Source organism: Trachypithecus francoisi, unplaced genomic scaffold (assembly GCF_009764315.1).
Source record: "Trachypithecus francoisi isolate TF-2019V2 unplaced genomic scaffold, Tfra_2.0 Lachesis_group16, whole genome shotgun sequence".
NCBI lineage: Eukaryota > Metazoa > Chordata > Mammalia > Primates > Cercopithecidae > Trachypithecus > Trachypithecus francoisi.
The window spans coordinates 27,162,433-27,180,171 of record NW_022681461.1 but is presented as its reverse complement, the minus strand read 5'-3'; the positions used below and the strand labels follow the sequence as shown (position 1 = coordinate 27,180,171).

Here is a 17,739-nt window from a genome sequence, read left to right as displayed (position 1 = left end):
CTCTCACCTCCTACCTCAACCCCTCTTATGGACCTTCCACATTTTTGCTTGGGAGCTCTGATGAAAACATACATCTTGATCATGGTACTATTCTGAGCATGGAGTATAAGTCCTCCAGGATCTGTACCCCGTCTCTTTCCTCAGACCCTTCTCTCCTACTTCCTGTCTCTTGCCTCTTACTCTACCATCAGCCGTACTAAAGTATCCATTGCTCCTGGAACTTTTTATACTAATTCTCAGTTTGGAAGGCCATTCTCCCCTCCTTACACCTCCTGCTCTCATCTGCCTGAAACATCAGCTCATATTGCGCAGCTCACCTCAACCCTCCCTTTCTCTGCAAGGTCTCATCTCCCACCCCAGGTAGAACTGACTACCTTCTTTGGCTCCATCCCTACACATGCATTGTCAGTGTCAGCTGGCCTTTCCTGGACTGTAAGCTCCTTGAAGACAATGCCTCTGTCACAGGCATCTCTGTGCTCTGGTTTCCAGCTCATAGTACAAAGAAAATAAATATTCATTGACTGAAGAAAGAACTCAAAGTGGAGTCCAACCTGTGAGAAAATGCTAATTAAATGTTATAACAATAGAACAAGTGTTGATCAAAACCGTGTCCGGAATCATCACAAAGGCCTGTCTGCAGATAGCTCTGTTATTAGTAAATCCTGAAGCTTCGGTTTGTATTAGTAAACAAGTCAGGTGGGTATTCTCTATAACGTAAGCTGACTTTCAGGGACAGAAAATGAGGATGGTGCCTTATATTGGCTTGCTTCCTTAGCAATTTGTGAAAACAAAACCCAACAAAACAATTCTCCTTTTCCCAAAAGTTGGCACTGGCTCAAGTTTTCTTTTCCAAAATACTTTGGTCAAGCAACACTCCCCACACTATAGCTGTTAGGCATTAGTGTGCTCTGAATCCATTAGAGAAGATCAGTCCAGAATACTAAATAGATGCACAGCCCTGAGTCTTGAGAACTGGCGTTTCACAATTGCAATGCATAACAATAGTCATCTTCTTCGTTCATGCTGCTCTAAGCTTCACCACAAGCAGGCGTACTTTAGAGACTGGCTCCTTGAGCTGTACTGATTTCCACATGGGAAGTGAGGAACAATTAATTTGAGGTAGAAAAATAATTCAGGAATGTGTTTTGGCTTTACATGCACACACATGACAAAAACAACACTTTAAATTCAGTCAACATCACAGAGACAACACGGACCCAAAAAGCAAGGATTTTTTTTTTTTCATAGCAAACCTTTGTACTAAATATATACACACATAAATAAAGCAAAAACAAAACAAAAACCTTCCTACCCCAGACTACCTATTAATTTTAGATGGAAAAGCCCTAGGCAGTAAGAAAAAAAACATAACCCAGGCATTAAGTAGATCGCATAGTTAATTTGGAGTGAATGGAAAGGGCTAGATAATATTAAGTTGTCATGGGAGAAAGTAAGTTTTGGACATTCTGCTTTCACATTACTATCTAAACTTGTAAAAATACTCAGAGAAGCAGAAAGGAGGACTAAATTTAGACCCTTACTTAATGCATTCAAGAGCATGATTCATTTTTCTCCTGCCCTGGTACAGCCTGGGGAATCTGAATATACAGCCAGCAGCACATGGACGCCCTGTAAATAAATGAAAGTCGTATTCATTCAGGGGCTGGAGAAAGCTAGAGACACCCCATTTTCCCTGCCAACAAAGGTACACTTCTAGGCACCTCACACACCAGAATGCAGAACCAGATTTCTAAGCTGGCAAGAGTCCATCTAATTTTAGCTTTGCTCCGGCCTTGGCATGAAATGCTGCTGGGCTGGAAATGAATTCTGCTGTTCCTCTCTTCTAAGTGGCTTTTCCCCTCAAGCTCCAGTGGGATCCTGACCAGCTCTCAGAGGCCATGTCACATGGGTCACACAAATGAGACTACCCAAAAGGGTGTCATCATTTGGTAGCCATGCATTTAACAACCCGGAGCCCAAGTTGCTTCATGGCAGCCCTTAGGTTGGGTCTTGGAGAGCTAGGATTCTGTATAGCAAACACGTGAGGACAATCTTGGGCTATTTGGAAGAAACCAAACAAACCGAAAAGGAACCAGCCACACAACAACAGCAAGTTGCATTCCCACGAATTAAATCAGGGCGGTAGGCAACGTTTCCGGGTAGGGCAGACAGTCACAGTCCCTTCCCCAGGTTCCTTATCGTCTGCTTCCAATCACATTCTCTCACTCTCCTCCGCTTCCTAAACCCAAAGCAAACATTCCAGTCTCCACAGAGAACTTGGATGAAGGCTGAACTATCATTTGTGTATAGTCCAACACGGCTTAGAGGTGAAAAGCACCTCAATTATGTTGTGACTTTACAGCGACTCCATTTTCTTTCCTTTTGGTTTAGTTTTAAGCACATTTGGAAAGTAACCTTACAAGTTTCATTCCAGTATCTTAGGCTTTATTGATCTTATCGATCTTTGGTCTCTGTGTTTAGAACAAATAACAGAAGAAAAGGTGGAAGGCATATCAAAAAAATCTGTAGTAAGGTAACATTGCCTCCCAGAAGTGAGGGCATCAAAGCCGCCCTCTCTTCTGAGGTGTGTGATTGATGTTAAAAACCCACCCCAAGGGCCCTATTGTACATCCATATACGTCCAACCCAATTAAGAAAAAGCATTTTCCCAAACATGAAATGGGCTCAGCAATTCTGAAGTAAAAAACAAAAAGAGTTAGCTATGGAGCACGTGCATTCCGTTAGAAATGAGTCACTCTGTGAAGGTGTGTTTGAATGAGCAGCACTTCAGAAGGCCCACCAGGGGTACACCCACAGGATGGGACTGGCAGACCCGGGGCAGGGCTGTGGGTCCAGGCGGATGTGAGATCCGATCAGCCTGAAAACATGCTTCACAAATCAACCTGGGCATGACACAGAAAAGAGGCAGGACATCATAGGGCAGCATAAAGGATTTGTGCCTTTCTCAAATAGCTTGGTAGTTGGGACTCCAGAGCAGTTCTGAATGACCAGGTAGGGCAGTCACCCAATCCCCACTGGGCCCATCCAGGGCCATAACATGAATATCAAATCATTTGGAGGACAGGAATATTCAATGACTTGGGCCAAATGTCATGACAGATTTTGGGGGCAGCCTTCTATATCCATTTGAGAAAGGACAAATACTCATTAGCACTAGACAGAAAACTGGCTGATTTAGCTTAGAACAGTGGCTACCATTGTAGCACTTTCAGAACATCGAAAAGGAAGGTGAGTGGTTGGGGAAAGGCATCATGAAGGCTGCATCTATCCAAGGCTGGGGCAGTTATACATTGGGATTTGGAGTTGAAATTTATTCTCACACACGTAGAGCTCCACAGATCTAATTAACAGGGTGGGAAATCTATTTTCATATTTCACTCACACAAAACACTTCTTCTCTGTCTCCAGGGGGTTTTCAAGTTCTAAACTACAATCAGCCCTTCTTTTAAAATGACAATAATAAATCCTTTTATTCAGCCAGATGGTGGTGTGTGTTGCACTAGGCTGGGTTCATAGTACAACATCAATAAATGGCCACTTGTAGAGGGACAGACAGAATCCCATTTATAAAACACACCTACACCTCCCTCCTTCTCCCATCCCAAAATGGAGCATTGTCAAAACATCCCTGGGGGCTTAATCTCTTTCTGGAGCAGAAAGGAAAACTAAAAAAGGCAAAATAATATAACCAAGTGGAAAAACAATTTCTCGGGGGTAAATAGCACATTTAATCCCTGAGGAGAATGGTCATAGGTGGGTTTTTAAAAAGTGTTGTTGCGCCTTTATGGACCGTCTGAAAGCAGGCTCTCAAAAGGATTTTCCCCAGTCCCTGGCAAGCTGTCTTGGTGAAGGCTGCACATTGTCAGCCAAAGGTATTACAACCAGGAGATGGAGTTAAAATTCTTTCTCAGTGAGTTGGCTAAGTCTCATGAAACAAGTATTTGTTTCAATGAGGTGTTCCAAAAAGTCTTGATTGCCTTAGATAACGCATTTTGAGAAGGAAAGTGTGTTTGTTCAAAATCCATCGTGGAAGAATAAATGACGTACCGGTGTGTTCTGTTGCCAGGGTACACATCCTCTTCACAGGCCTGGAGGACTCACACTCTTTGCTGCCTTGTCCCTGTTTTCCTGGTCTCAGTCCTACCCGGGATGGGCAGTGGGAGGAGGCATGCTAACCAGTCTCTGCTCCTGCTCTTAATAAGCTATACTACCTGGTTATGTAACCCTAATCCATGTCCACAGTCCAGGGCTCAGATGGCTGGTCTGTCAGCAAAAAATGTCTGAAAAATGTTAATTCAAAAATGTTGGAGGGATGTTATTTCCAGAACTAAACTCCTCAGGGGAAATGAGAAATTGTTGCTCCTGGGATTCAACTCCTCCACACTGAAAGATGTTTCTTTAATGATGCTTTCTTCCCAAAAAATTTCCCAATGCCTGGTGTGTCCTGACATTTGGTCCAAATAAAATCCTGGAACAGACTCCTAGGATACAACTATCTTCAAACTCCATACAAAAGGAGTGCTTATTACAGAGAATCAGCATCTATTAAGGCATGAAACCTTGGGGGCCTGCTGGCGTTCATTCCCCACACTGAATTGTTTCGTAATATAGATACTATTTTCTTTTTGGCATTTATAGCAAGCAACTCAGTTTATGACCTAAGGCATTTTCCATACTTCCAGGCAATGAATACTAGCTTCCTATGAGTCTCAACAGCACATAATTTAAGACAGTGGGAAAGGGGGTCGGAGAATAGTTTCCAGTGCAAGAAAAATACCATGCAGATGTTTGCCCTTACTCTTGAATTCTGATGGTGAAATTGAGCATTGTTTATTTGTTCTGAAGTCCAACTCAAGAAATTTATTTTCTAAAGGCTGGGGCTGGTGGCTGGGGTAGAGGTGGGGAGGTAGTGACATAAAGTATTCCTGATACTGAAATATTCAACACATGGCCCTGGGATTTTGAATCATAAAGTAATTTAGATCTTTTTAAGTGGTTCGTTTTTTGATGAAATTTGGCATACCAGATGTCGATTTGTGTCACAGAACATGACATACGTAAGAAACACCCAAGAACTACTTTGCTAAAATTGTATATTCACCTTCTGTAATTTTTTTTCCTCCAAGATAGCAAGCTAGGAATCAGTCCTCTATCTTGAGCCATTTATTGAGAACAAACAAATGAACTTGGAAAAGACACAACCGAATTGAATTTAAATACCTGACTTTGGTGTATGAGAATCATAAACTTGCTTACGGTCTATCTGGTCTGCAAACACTTCCCCATAAATCATCCAATAGGGCATGTAGAAGATGTTCTTGGCCAGTTTCCATGACGGCTCCTCATTGGGAAAAAGGATGGCTTGCCTGGCAACTCCAAAGCTCATCAGCACCACCAGCATAATGATGACAAAGTACATCATGTCTATCATCTGGAAGGGTGGGGAAGCAGAGGGAGAAACAATAGAAAACCCATATGATTGAGTGTTCTTATAAATGCTGACAATGATGGGAACCTCGGGAGGAGGTCCACTTTCTAGACTGCTGGTAAGGGATGTTTAGACAGGCAGTTGTGTCCAGATAAGAAGATGCTTGGTCTATTGAAGCCAGTGTCCACAGAATTCTATCAGTGATTCAAAAAACCGTTTAAGAAGTGCAACACAAATGAAGCCTCTTCATTTTTCGTTGCTGTCTGTAGGACCGAGTCAAGGCTAGGCATAGGAGTCATATAAATGGAAGCTTAGGCCTCTATGTGAATCAGGTGCTTTTTCTCTGCTCCTGGAGGAGGCCAGGGTCCTCTTTCGGTCTCTATTCTTAGAGAAATTGGAATTGGGATAGTTGAACTATTCCAAGAATGACTGCAATGCTGTAAACCTCCTTTCTAAGTTCTGAAAGGCTAATGAATAATTGGAAAGCTCAAAAAACAAAAAACAAAACAAAACAAAAAACACAAAAATAAACTGCTTATAAACAAAGCTAGGATAAACCAACTATCCATTATATTCTTATTCTTGTGACCCCACCCCACTGCATAGTATTCTACCACCAACCAGTCTCTCAGACAGAAATGCTGTTTGTATACCTCTCCTGCAGTGTATCCCATTGGCTATGGAGGGTGTTTTCTTGGGCATTAGAATCACGCACCCTAATGAGTCAGACCTGTACCTGCTGTAGAAATGATGGATTTTCATCTTGACATGTTTATAAAATCCTCCAGGCTGCTCTCTCAAATAATGTTATCTCTTGTTCCTCTTTCTTCCTTGTTTCTTTCCATGATGTATGTTATTTGGGATCTGTTTCTTAAATGCCAAATTATTTTCCTTGTATCACTTAAAATATTAAAAAGATGAGGATGCAATAACTATTGATTTTTCCTGGCCAGAACCCATTACCTCCTCCTTTTATAAACAGTTTCTACCCAGTATGGCCACAAGGTAGGTATGTTTTCCAAGCTACATTAAATGTGGTACTGGCCCCAGCAAGAGTGATAGAAGGCAGGGATGTGACCAAGACAGGCCAACCAGAATCCTTTTACTGGCTTTGCTTTGTTTTGTTTTTAACTAAAGCTGGGAGAAAGAAGTTCCTTGTGTCTCTGTAATGGGGTGAGTTCATTGTATCGGACTCTGAGTCCTCTGCCAGTGAAACTGATCAGAGTAAATGAAGCCGATTTGCAAGAGAAAGAGAGCAAATCCTGACAGTGGTTGGGTCCCTGCTTGTAGCAGCCCCTAAAGCCAGTTTCATTATGCCCTTCAGTAAGTCAATATATCCCTTCTAGGCTTAAGCTAGTTGGAGATTGGTTTCTATCGCTTGCATCAAAACATAGAATACAAAAGACTTTCTCTTAGATGTCATACTTCCTGAAGGGATGCCCATCCACAAAAAAAAAGCCTAATGCTAATTTTATCAATGATAATGGAGGCCTCAAATTAGTCTTACAATTTTATTTTTTAATTTTTATCTTATTATTATTATTTTTGAGATGGAGTCTTGCTCTGTCACCCAGGCTGGAGTGCAGTGGAACAATCTTGGCTCACTGCGACCTCTGCTTCCCAGGTTCGAGCAATTGTCTGCCTCAGCCTCCTGAATATCTGGGATTATAGGCGTGCACCACCATGCCTGGCTAATTTTTTTTGTATTTTTAGTTGAGATGGGGTTTCACCATCTTGGCTAGGCTGACCTCGTGAGCCACCTGTCTCAGCCTCCCAAAGTGCTGGGATTACAGGCATGAGCCACTGTGCCTGAGTCTGGCTCTGTCGCCCAGGCTGGAGTGCAGTGGCCAGATCTCGGCTCACTGCAAACTCCGCCTCCCGGGTTCACGCCATTCTCCTGCCTCAGCCTCCCGAGTAGCTGGGACTACAGGCGCCCGCCACCTCGTCCGGCTAGTTTTTTGTATTTTTTAGTAGAGACGGGGTTTCACCGTGTTAGCCAGGATGGTTTCGATCTCCTGACCTCGTGATCCGCCCATCTCGGCCTCCCAAAGTGCTGGGATTACAGGCTTGAGCCACCGTGCCCAGCCTCAGAACTCTTTTAAAGTGAGCAAGCCAGCTGTGTCGAAACAGTTTTATAGGAAACATGGGTCTGTTTTTCATCCTCTCTCTCTTTCTCTTATTTTATAAAATTCTTTCATCATTTATTTACAAAAAGTTCTATCAATGAAAAAGCACACATGGGTCCTTCATGTTGTGTTTATTTACATTGATTAAAAGATGGGTTGGGAGAGGAAGGTTTGTGCTCATGAGATTTAGAAGCTAGTTTGACCTAAGGAAACTCAGCCAGTAAATACAGAAACTGTTCTAATTTAATTTCTCAGGGTTGTTTTTGTTCAGATTGATTGTGCTGTCTATCCAGAGGGTCAAAACAATCAAAGAGAAGAAACATTCTTCCCAAACACTTAGCTTCATATATTTCAAAGAAGTCTTAGCTTTCATACAAATACCAAAATCTGATAGAGTGGAGTGCAGAAATAGAGCATTAGTAGTGGGAACTGGGGCTGGCCACCTCTTTTTAAAGCTAAATTGTCCAGTTGGTTCAATATTGAGAGAGATGATTCTGTCCTAATCTTGTAAATATCTTTCTGTTGTGTTCTACAGAAGAGCGCATATAATATATATAATATATAATATATGCAATTACATAATGTATTATATGTAATATATACATTATATATTTTATACTCTGCTGTAGAACATACATAATATATACATTATGTTACATGATATATATGCATTATATATAATATACACATTATATAGCTTATATATGTACATATTATATATTATACATTATATATAACATGTGCATATTATATATAATATAAAATATAGATAATATACATGTATGTATGTTATATAATATGTATTATATAATATACATTATATAATACATTGTATATAATGTATATATTATATATATATAGTAGTGGTTAAACACATGTACTTTGGTGTCAGAATACCTGGGTTTTCATGTTGACTACGCTAGTAAAAAGCTACATGGAAAAAAATCCACACAAAAAGAGTAAAAATAATTACAAAAACAAAATAAAACCTTTCTTAAACGTTAAAAAAAAGAAAGGAAAGACAAAGAAATACAGCTAGGTGTCCTTGAACAAGCTGCTTAATCTAGTTTTATTTGTAAACGAGGAATAATAACACATTCATTTTATGAAGATTAAATGAGTTGGCATGTGAAACAACGTGGCAAGTTCTTCATACATGTTAACGTATTATTGTTATTAGAGTTGGAAGGAGGTCAGGCTGTGGAGTCAGAGAGAAATTTGAATCCTATTATTGTCCCTTGCTTAGTCTCTTGTTCAATTGTTTATTAAATTATTAAACACAGATACGAAAACCTATTTCCGGGGGTATGATGATGACATGTCTGACATGGTATCTGGCACACAGCAAATGATAGCTATTATGATTGTTTTGATTCTGAATTATGTAAGTGAGCTTAGTACTAGGCTTAGAGAATTCCATTGAGAAGTGGAATATGGAGGAAAGGAGTGAGGATTTTGTTAAGTGGCTCTGGACCAGCAGCAGATCAGTGGGAGTCCTTCCGGATACGCAGGCTTTCCGTGCTGTGAGGCATTTGGTGTACTGGCTTCGTATATTATGCAAAGACTCATAGTACCAGTTTCAAAATGGACTCCTGATGATTGTGTGTCCAGGAATCTCATCAGCTGTCTGTCCCTAGGCCACAAGGCAGGGACTTACTTGGCTGTTGTGTGCTGAATGGGAACTCCCTAATGTTGAGAGGCTTTTGGTATAACACATCTGGGCACATTTTCTTAAGTTCCAGCCTGGTAGTCCATCTGGCTCACTGAAAAATTCTATAGGCATATTTTATGTACCTTCTGGATCAGTGCATCAATTATTGAACTGATTATCTTAAAAGCCTCTTGAAAGAGAAGCAAAGTCCCCAAATATACTCATTTTCTACTTATTCTTGACTGATAAATTAAGTCATTCATAAGTTAAAAGGCAGAGAAAATGCAGTGCATTCCTCTTGCACACTCCTGAGTAAGGTTTCATTCTAGTCAAAACTGGGATAATTATGCCATTATTAAGATGATAGACGTGGATTTTAAAGTAATCTCACTGCATTAGCATAACTTTAGTTATTCCAAATATATAAATGCTACCAAGGCTTTAAAGGGTAATATATTTGGCTTGTTTGGGTCTTTTCAGATTTTGTTTGTTAAAATAAAATAAGGTAGCAATCAGAAAAAAACAACCAATCTGAGTATGTAATCACAGAATGCAGTAATTCTCAACAGAGGCCAATTTCATTCCCTGGGGGACACGTGGAGATGTCTGGAGACTTTTTTGTAGTCATAACTGCTTGTGTGTGTGTGTGAGTGTGTGCACATGTGCATGCTACTGGCATCCACTGGGTAGATACTGCTAAATATCCTATGATACACAGGACAGCTTCCTAAAATAAGGAATTATCCAGCCCACAATATCAGCAGCGTCAAGGTTGACAAAACGTGGCCTAATTTTATAACTATTATAGTTCTTTGCCTTCATTGAGTCCACTTGAAAATACATTTGAGAATCTCATGAAAGCTTGTCCCCTCTGTCCAGAAAATTCACACACCCACACATTTTTATATATAAATTGCAGAGAGGGTCCACAGATTCTACCTCCTAAGCCCTATCCATAGACTCTAAATCTAGACTCTCCGCTTTTAGACAGGAATTTTCACCACAATCTCAAATTCATTGTTAAAGTGCAAAGAAGATGATATAACAGGCAGTATAATAGAGTAAGATACACATTTTTTTCCTAGTCAAAAAATCCCCAATTGAACTGGGGTTCTGTTTTGGGTAAGTAACTCAAGCTCATGAATTCAAGTTTTTTTCTCTCTAGAATGAGTTTGGTGATATTTGCCTTAAACAATGCTGGTGTTATAAATACCATTTGTACAGTAGGGTTAAGAATACGGCATAATAATTATACTCACCAATTTTTCCTTTTTTCATTGTATTTAAAAAATGCAATTTGAACATAATGATAACAGATATAATTTGTCAACCACCAGCTATGAGCCAGACACAGCTGGTCATTTAGTATGTATTATTTCTAATAATTACAACAATAACCCTATAAGATATGCATTTAGTATACATCACTACTTTAGAAATGAGTAAACCAAATCTCAAAGGGGTTTAAATAAATTGCTCAATGTGTTATATCCAATTCATTTTGAATTCAAATTCTTCCACTCTTAGCATGAGTTTGTCAGTGATTTTGTAGGAAAAGTCGTGGTTATTTAAGATTCATTTCAGTAGAGATATACATACACATACATACACAGAGCTGTTCCATAAATATTGAGTTAGCAATGATATATATAGTAAATCTTGAGTAATAATAATAAAGAATATCAGCCAGGCGTAGTGGCTCACACCTGTAATCCCAGCACTTTGGGAGGTTGAGGCGGGTAGAACACTTGAGGTCAGGAGTTTGAGACCAGCCTGGCCAACCTAGTGAAACCTCGTTTCTAATAAAAACAAAAAACTAGCCTGGCGTGGTGGCAGGTGACTGTAGTCCCAGCTGCTTGGGAGGTTGAGGCAGGAGAATTGCTAGAACCCGGGAGGCAGAGGTGGCATCACTGCATTCCAGCCTGGGTGATGGAGTGAAACACTGTCTCAAAAAGAACATCTATTAACTGATCGTTGGTTTCAATGGCTCAAGTGAAGTGAAAGATATTAGCAAAGAGGTTTTTCTCTATCTTTTTTTTTTGAGAAAAAGTATCTCACCACTGTCTTGAACTCTGGGCTCAGGTGACCCTCCCACCTCAGGCTCCCAGGTAGCTGGGATCAGAGGCTCATGTCACCACATCCTGCTAATTTTTCATTTCTTTTCTTTTTCTTTGAGACAGAGTTTTGCTCTTCTTGCCCAGGCTGGAGTGCAATGGCATGATCTTGGCTCACTGCAACCTCCGCCTCCCGGGTTCAAGTGATTCTCCTGCCTCAGCCTCCCAAGTAGCTGGGATTACAGGCATATGCCACCATGCCCGGCTAATTTTGTATTTTTAGTAGAGATGGGGTTTCTCCATGTTGGTCAGGATGGTCTCGAACTCCTGACCTCAGGTGATCTTCCCGCCTCGGCCTCCCAAAGTGCTGGGAATACAGGCGTGAGCCACGGCGCCCAGCCCTAATTTTTCATTAGTTTTTGTATCATCAGGGTCTCACTGTACTGCCTAAGCTGGTCTCAGAGTCCTGGGCTCAAGCGATCTGCCTGCCTTAGCGTCCCACAGTGCTGGAATTGCAGGCATGACCTACCGTGTCTGACCAGGAAAAAGGTTTTTCAGTAAGAGGTATTCGTCATGGTAGGACAGATGTACTTGGCTTTTCCACATATATCTTGTAAAGGTGAAAAGGGGACACACTCAAAACTGGGAGAACTGATTAAAAGTACCCAGTTCTGGCTCCAGGCTCTTATTCTTCCTCTAGTGAGTTTTGAGAGGAAGCTCATTTACTGATGCACTCCCAGATGCACATGATGCTGTCCTCCTAGGGTTCAGTCTCTATGGAAAAAGTGTGGAAACTGGTGTGTGGTCAAGGACTATTGGAACAAGTCCTCGGCCATTTGTAGGGCAGCATATTAGCTTGCTACCTGGGATTTTTTCTTCAAGAATTTGATAAGTAGGAGCATCATTCCGGAACCTAGTTCTTAATAGACATCATTTTCCAGTAGTGTAACAAACACATGATGCATGATAGAACTGAATGTTCAATTCAAACCCAACCCAACTCAGCTCAGCGCAAATTAATTATATTTTTCTTTCCTTTGTGTAGGGAAAGGCATTTTCTAGAACTTTATTTAAAAACACAGGATCTTTAAAAAATCTGTTAAAAATTTGTAGTGGAGACCCATTCCTTCTCCAACACCCAGCTAAAATGTAACCTCTGTGTGCTTTTTCTGATCTATACTATCTTTTCTATGGTTTTGTTGTACTTTATACACACCTCTATTACAGCATTTTTCACATGGTATGGTAATTCCTCCCTCCCTCCCTCCCTCTCTCTCTTCCATCAGTTTTAATCTCATGGAAATAACATCTTTGTATACCCAACTCCTAGTCCACTGTCCAGCACAAAATAGATGATCTTTATATATTTTTCAGTAAATGAATGAGTGACTGATGGATAAATTACCCAGTTTTGTATATAGATGTAGTCAAACCCCCAAACATTCAGAAGGAATTTATAAAATAAAACGCCTCTAGGGCCATCTCATTTAGACTTTGATAGCAGGCCCAAAAGAATTATTTCCCTCTATCTTTTATCACCACTCCTCCTCTGAAAACTTATAACATGAAATCAGAAGACCCTGCTTACCATTTTTCCAATCATCATTACATATGGGCCCAAATACTTGTTCACGCCGAAGATGTCTAGGAGACGGATGTACCAGTAAATGATGTTCACGCAGTAGATGACCCTCCCGTCACTCCTGAAGGGCTGGTCTTGGAGACGAAGGATCATTCCGACAGAGAACAGAAGGATGGCAATGAGGTCCGTGACATTCCAGTACTCCTGCAGCCACACCTTCACTTTCTGTAGCAACTTCCCTGGCTCTGACATCAGAATCTGTAAGGCAGGAAGGAGAGCAGGGTTAGGTCTGGTTTCTGTCTATATTTTCAGCCCAGTTGGGAAGTGCTTGGTCTGTTGGCTAATGTTACTAGCTTGCTTTGTCTACCTATATCTACTTAAATACTTGCCTGCTATAAAAGTCCAATTGAGCTAAGCTTAGGCGATTATTCAGCTGCAGTATTCCAAAGGCACATATAAGCAATAATTTTGATTCTTTGGGTGGTGGTAAAATTCTAAGACACACATATGAGTTTTGCTATAAAATGATTCAATCCTAGTATGCTGCAAATCTCTGAAGTCTCCCTTTATCTCAGTAAACAGTGCCACCATATTGAGTTCCTCAGGCTGCTCACTTGGGAAGACTCTTCCATTTTTCTCTTTCACATCCCACATCCTCTGCACCAAGTCCTATCACCTCTATTTCTAAATGCAACCTAGCCAACTACTTCTCACCACCTCCACTGCTGCCGCCCTATTCTAAGCTCCATCACATCTTGCAGATTGCAGCAGCCTTCTAACTGGTATCCCCATCATCCTCATTGCCCACTTACCCTCAACCCATTCTCTGAGCAGCACAAAGAATGATATTTAAAAGCCTGGATCTTTAAAGATCTGGCTGGCGATTACCAGGTTATACGCATAGGTAAAAGCTCATCAAGCTCCACCCTTAGGAGTTGTTCAATTATAGATAAATTATACCTCAATTAAAAAAAAACTTATGAGACAAATGAACAACAACAGAAACTAAAGCAAACGATCATACTTGTATGCTTGAGCTTTCTGATGACGTCCATTACAAATAGTGAAAAATCCAAACTCTTTACGGTGGCCTCATTTCACATCCCACCGTATTCTCCCTTATTCTCTACCCTACAGCCATACTGGTCATCTCTTAAGCATAACAAGTTTATTCGATATTCAGGATGCTTGTACTTATTCCTTCTGTTCATCACTTTCTTCTCCCAGATCTATATTTGGCTCCTCTTCATCTTCAAGGTCTCCAATCAAATGTCCCCTTTTTAGGAAGGCCTTTTTTGACTACTTTAGCTGCAGCAGACTTCATGTCCCCAAGTCACTCCAATATATTACCCTATTTATTTTTTTGGAGTTTTTATCACTATATGAAATTATCTTCTGTATGCTTGTATATGTATGTGTGTATGAGTATGTGTGTATGCCTGTCAATCAGTCATCTATTTATTCATCCATCCATCCACTCTTCTCTCTTTCCTAGACTGAAACTCTGAGGGCAGACCCTTTGTACCCCAGGCCTGTTACATAATAGAAACTCAATACATATTTGTCAACAGACTGACTGTCGTGTAGGCACTAAGAGCAATTTCCAGTCCCTTGCATATCGTAACTCCTTTGTGGGACTCTTGCCTTACCTTAAACTTAGAGGGGCTACCACACATGGGTCTATGAAATGCACAGCTGGACAGCAGGAGTTGCACCCATCCTGTACCACAGACTGCCCCAGGATGTGAGAAGCCAGGGAACCCCACTTACTGAAGCTGCACCCGGGCCACCTTCCTCAATTGCTGGTGTTTGCCTCTGAGGATTCCATCTCTTCAAACCATGACCAACCCCTTTCCCCACCTCAGAACCTCTCAAAGGAGAGGAAAGATTGGAGGCTTGTGTGAATCCACATGTCCACTATAATGATTTACCTAATCCTGAAATACTAAGGAAGACAGGTTTTAGTAAGTTAGGGCTGGGGCTTGGAAGGCTGAGCAGGGTACCAGGAGCTGCCTGGGATCCCTGTTTTTCATAGGCAGTGTCCTGCCCTCAGCCCTAGCCCAGAGTTTCTAAACTTGAATGCACATCAGAATCACCTGGAGGGCTGGGTAAACGATCCATGCTGGGCCCTCCGTCTGGAGTTTCTGCTTCAGTAGGCTGGGGGTGGGGTGGAGGATTTACATTTCTGACAAGTTCCCAGCGCCTGCCTGGTGGCCACAGTTTGAGAACCACTGTCCTAGGCATCAGCAATCTCTGCAGCTGGTGGTGTCCTGATGCCTTCTCACTCCCTGGCTGCATCTTAACGGAGTAAAAATCCGTGTCTGTAGCTGGGAGAGGGGTTTGACAGGCAATGCCTTGAGCTTTTCCAGCCCTTTGCTCACACTTTCCTAAAACTGCTAAACATAGAGGTTTGTAGCATAACTTTTAAACAGTGAAGGATTTTTTAGTAAAGTCCCAACATTAAAAAAAAAGAGATGAGATGAGAGCAGAACAGTCTGGGGTGAAGCAGAAGTGGAAAGTCAAGAGTCCCCCCTGCCTCCTCCACCTCTCGAACCAGCCCTCAGGCACCTGTCTTAGAACCCTGGGAGCCTGAGGAGCCTCGTGGGGGAGTAGAAAGAGCACTGAGTCTAGGGATGGATCCGTCAGGTTTCATACTCAGTTGTCCTTTCTAGCTGCGGGATACAGGGAAATTGCTTAAATCCCGAGTCTCAGTTCCCAGACCTGTGCAGTGGGATGTCATAGTCACACCATCGACCTCATAGGGTTGTGGGGTCGGGGGAGGATCCAGATGAGATAACGTCTACCCACGCACACTGTAAACAGTGCCATGCTATTAAGGGATTCCCGGGGCTTGCTTTAGTGACTCCAGGCAGAAATATGTGGGGCTGGGAATGGGGGCATCATGGGAAACCACAAAGCCTTCCTTGTGTATTCCTGGGAAGGCACCAAAGCATGCAAACTTTTCCACATTTCCAGGATCTTGCGTCTGAGCCCTGGAGGTCCTGCGTGCTGACTGGGAGGAGGCAGGAAGGGCACGGCCTGTGGGGTCCTCACCCCGTGGGGTCCTCACCCCTTGGTCGTCAAGCAACTCTTCAGTGAGTTCAGGGCAGGACACAGGGGTTGGGGCGCCACCTCACTGGGCTGCAGAGGAAAAGGTCAGACTCGGAGGTGGTCACTGCCTCACTCCCCACAGGAAGCGAGGAGCCTTCGGTTGACCCCTTCCTGACCCCAGCCTCCAAAGCTCTGCCCTCCCTACTATTCTATGGCTCTTCAGGAGAAATGGATATCCAGGCCTCGAGGCTCCTGGCAGCCTGCCCATTTGGCAGCCTCTGCCAGAACAGTCCGCGGAGTACAGACTGCTCCCTGTCTTCTCCCAGTCTGGTCCCTGGAGAGACTCCAATCTCCCTGCTCGAGTCCTTCCCTTTTCTGCTTATCATGGGGAAGGAATATGCTTCTAGGCGTTAAATCGCTCGAGTGCCAGCTGGCACAGCCCAGCCACAGGGCCCCAGCAGGAGCAGGCCTCAGTTCTCAGAGAGCTGCACAAAGACCAAAGCAAATTTATTACTGTTTTTCAGTTTACAAATGGGAAATCCACAACATTGGTCAAGAAGAAAAGGCACCATGAATGGGAAGACCAAAGTGTAGACGACAAGCTGGAACAAGGCAAGGCATTCCTTTTTTTTTTTTTTTTTCAATCCAGGCTCTTGTAAAATGGGACTAGCAGACCCACCCCCAGGTTCTCAGGATGGGGAGATGGTAGTCGGAGTTAAAATATCCCCTAAATAGTTGAAAAACTCAAGACAAGGGCTTGAAAGATAAGACATTTGATCCCAATACAACTGCATCTAACAGGTATCGCATCTTTTCTCCGGAAGAGACCATTCTAGAGCTGAAACGCTTGCCTTTTAACCTGTCTTTGTAATGAAGGCAAGAGTGAAGTTGTGGATTTATAAGAGTCCGTTTTTCCTACGGTGTCCAGTATATTTCCCCACCCGCTGTAGTACAGCAATTAGGGTTGTTCCTGAGCTCTTAGAGACTCAGTGGACTTGAACGGGAGCATTTCCTCCAGAAAGGGCCTGTCCTGCTTACTGTCATTTCAGGAAAGAGAAATCAGCACTACCTCCTACTAGGCCTTTCTTCCCTAATGGCTTTCCCTGATGAAACAGGAGCTCGGAGTGAACATTGAGCGGGGCTGCAGAGCCCTCTTGTGGACTTTTGCTTGATCACATTCTTTTAGCAGCTCTGAATCTGATGGGCCCCTGAGGTTAGCTCTGATTTCAAATAAACCACTTAGGGATGGCATTTTGAGGGCTCCTTTTAGGCCACAGAAGTTGGGGGAGAAAAGAGGGACCCTGCACCCACAACCCGAAGGACCTGCGTTCAGTCCACCTTGGTGGTCCCTACCGCTGGCAGAGTGGTTGGTGTCCAGCAGGTGCGAGCAGAATGTTGAGAAGAAATAAACCAGAGAATAAATCCAATGAAGGCGTGAAAGCAGAGTTCCTCCTAGAACAGCCGAAACACATCTGGAGAGTCACAGGTATTGGCAGGCTGTGTCCGAAGACACACAGAATAAAGGGGTGAAATGGGAGTTAAAAGTGGCAAAATCTAGAAAGCCATGTTTATAGGGATGAGTAAAGACATGTAAACGGCATCAAAAACAACTGGACGCCTTCTTGGGACAAAAGCTATGTTAGCAGAGAATAGACCAAATCCTAAACACTCAGGGAGTTATACCCCTATCAGCACCACACTGTGAGCCTTCCCAGGTTTGTCAGAGCTAAGCAGCAGCTGTGGTAGCGTTAGAGAAAAACAGTTTCCACCCTAATTTGCATCCCAGGCATCTTCCTGTCCCCTCCGTCCACAGATAGAACTTAACC

General features: G+C 42.4%; 1 protein-coding gene and 1 long non-coding RNA gene across 5 annotated transcripts in view; one reads left to right on the top strand and one right to left on the bottom strand.

Annotated features, from left to right (window-relative positions):
• Nucleotides 1-17,739, bottom strand: part of TRPM3 (transient receptor potential cation channel subfamily M member 3) — a 332,704-nt gene that overhangs the window by 57,227 nt on the left and 257,738 nt on the right. For all 4 annotated transcript variants that reach the window (XM_033237111.1, XM_033237115.1, XM_033237113.1 and 1 more), the window contains 2 exons: nucleotides 12,869-13,120; nucleotides 5,278-5,452 (listed from right to left, as the gene is read on the bottom strand). In XM_033237111.1, the coding sequence (XP_033093002.1) occupies nucleotides 5,278-5,452; nucleotides 12,869-13,120 (427 nt within the window). The remainder of the gene's footprint in view (nucleotides 1-5,277; nucleotides 5,453-12,868; nucleotides 13,121-17,739) is intronic.
• The window catches only part of LOC117098481, a 129,878-nt gene that overhangs the window by 107,406 nt on the left and 4,733 nt on the right, over nucleotides 1-17,739 (top strand). The window lies entirely within an intron of this gene.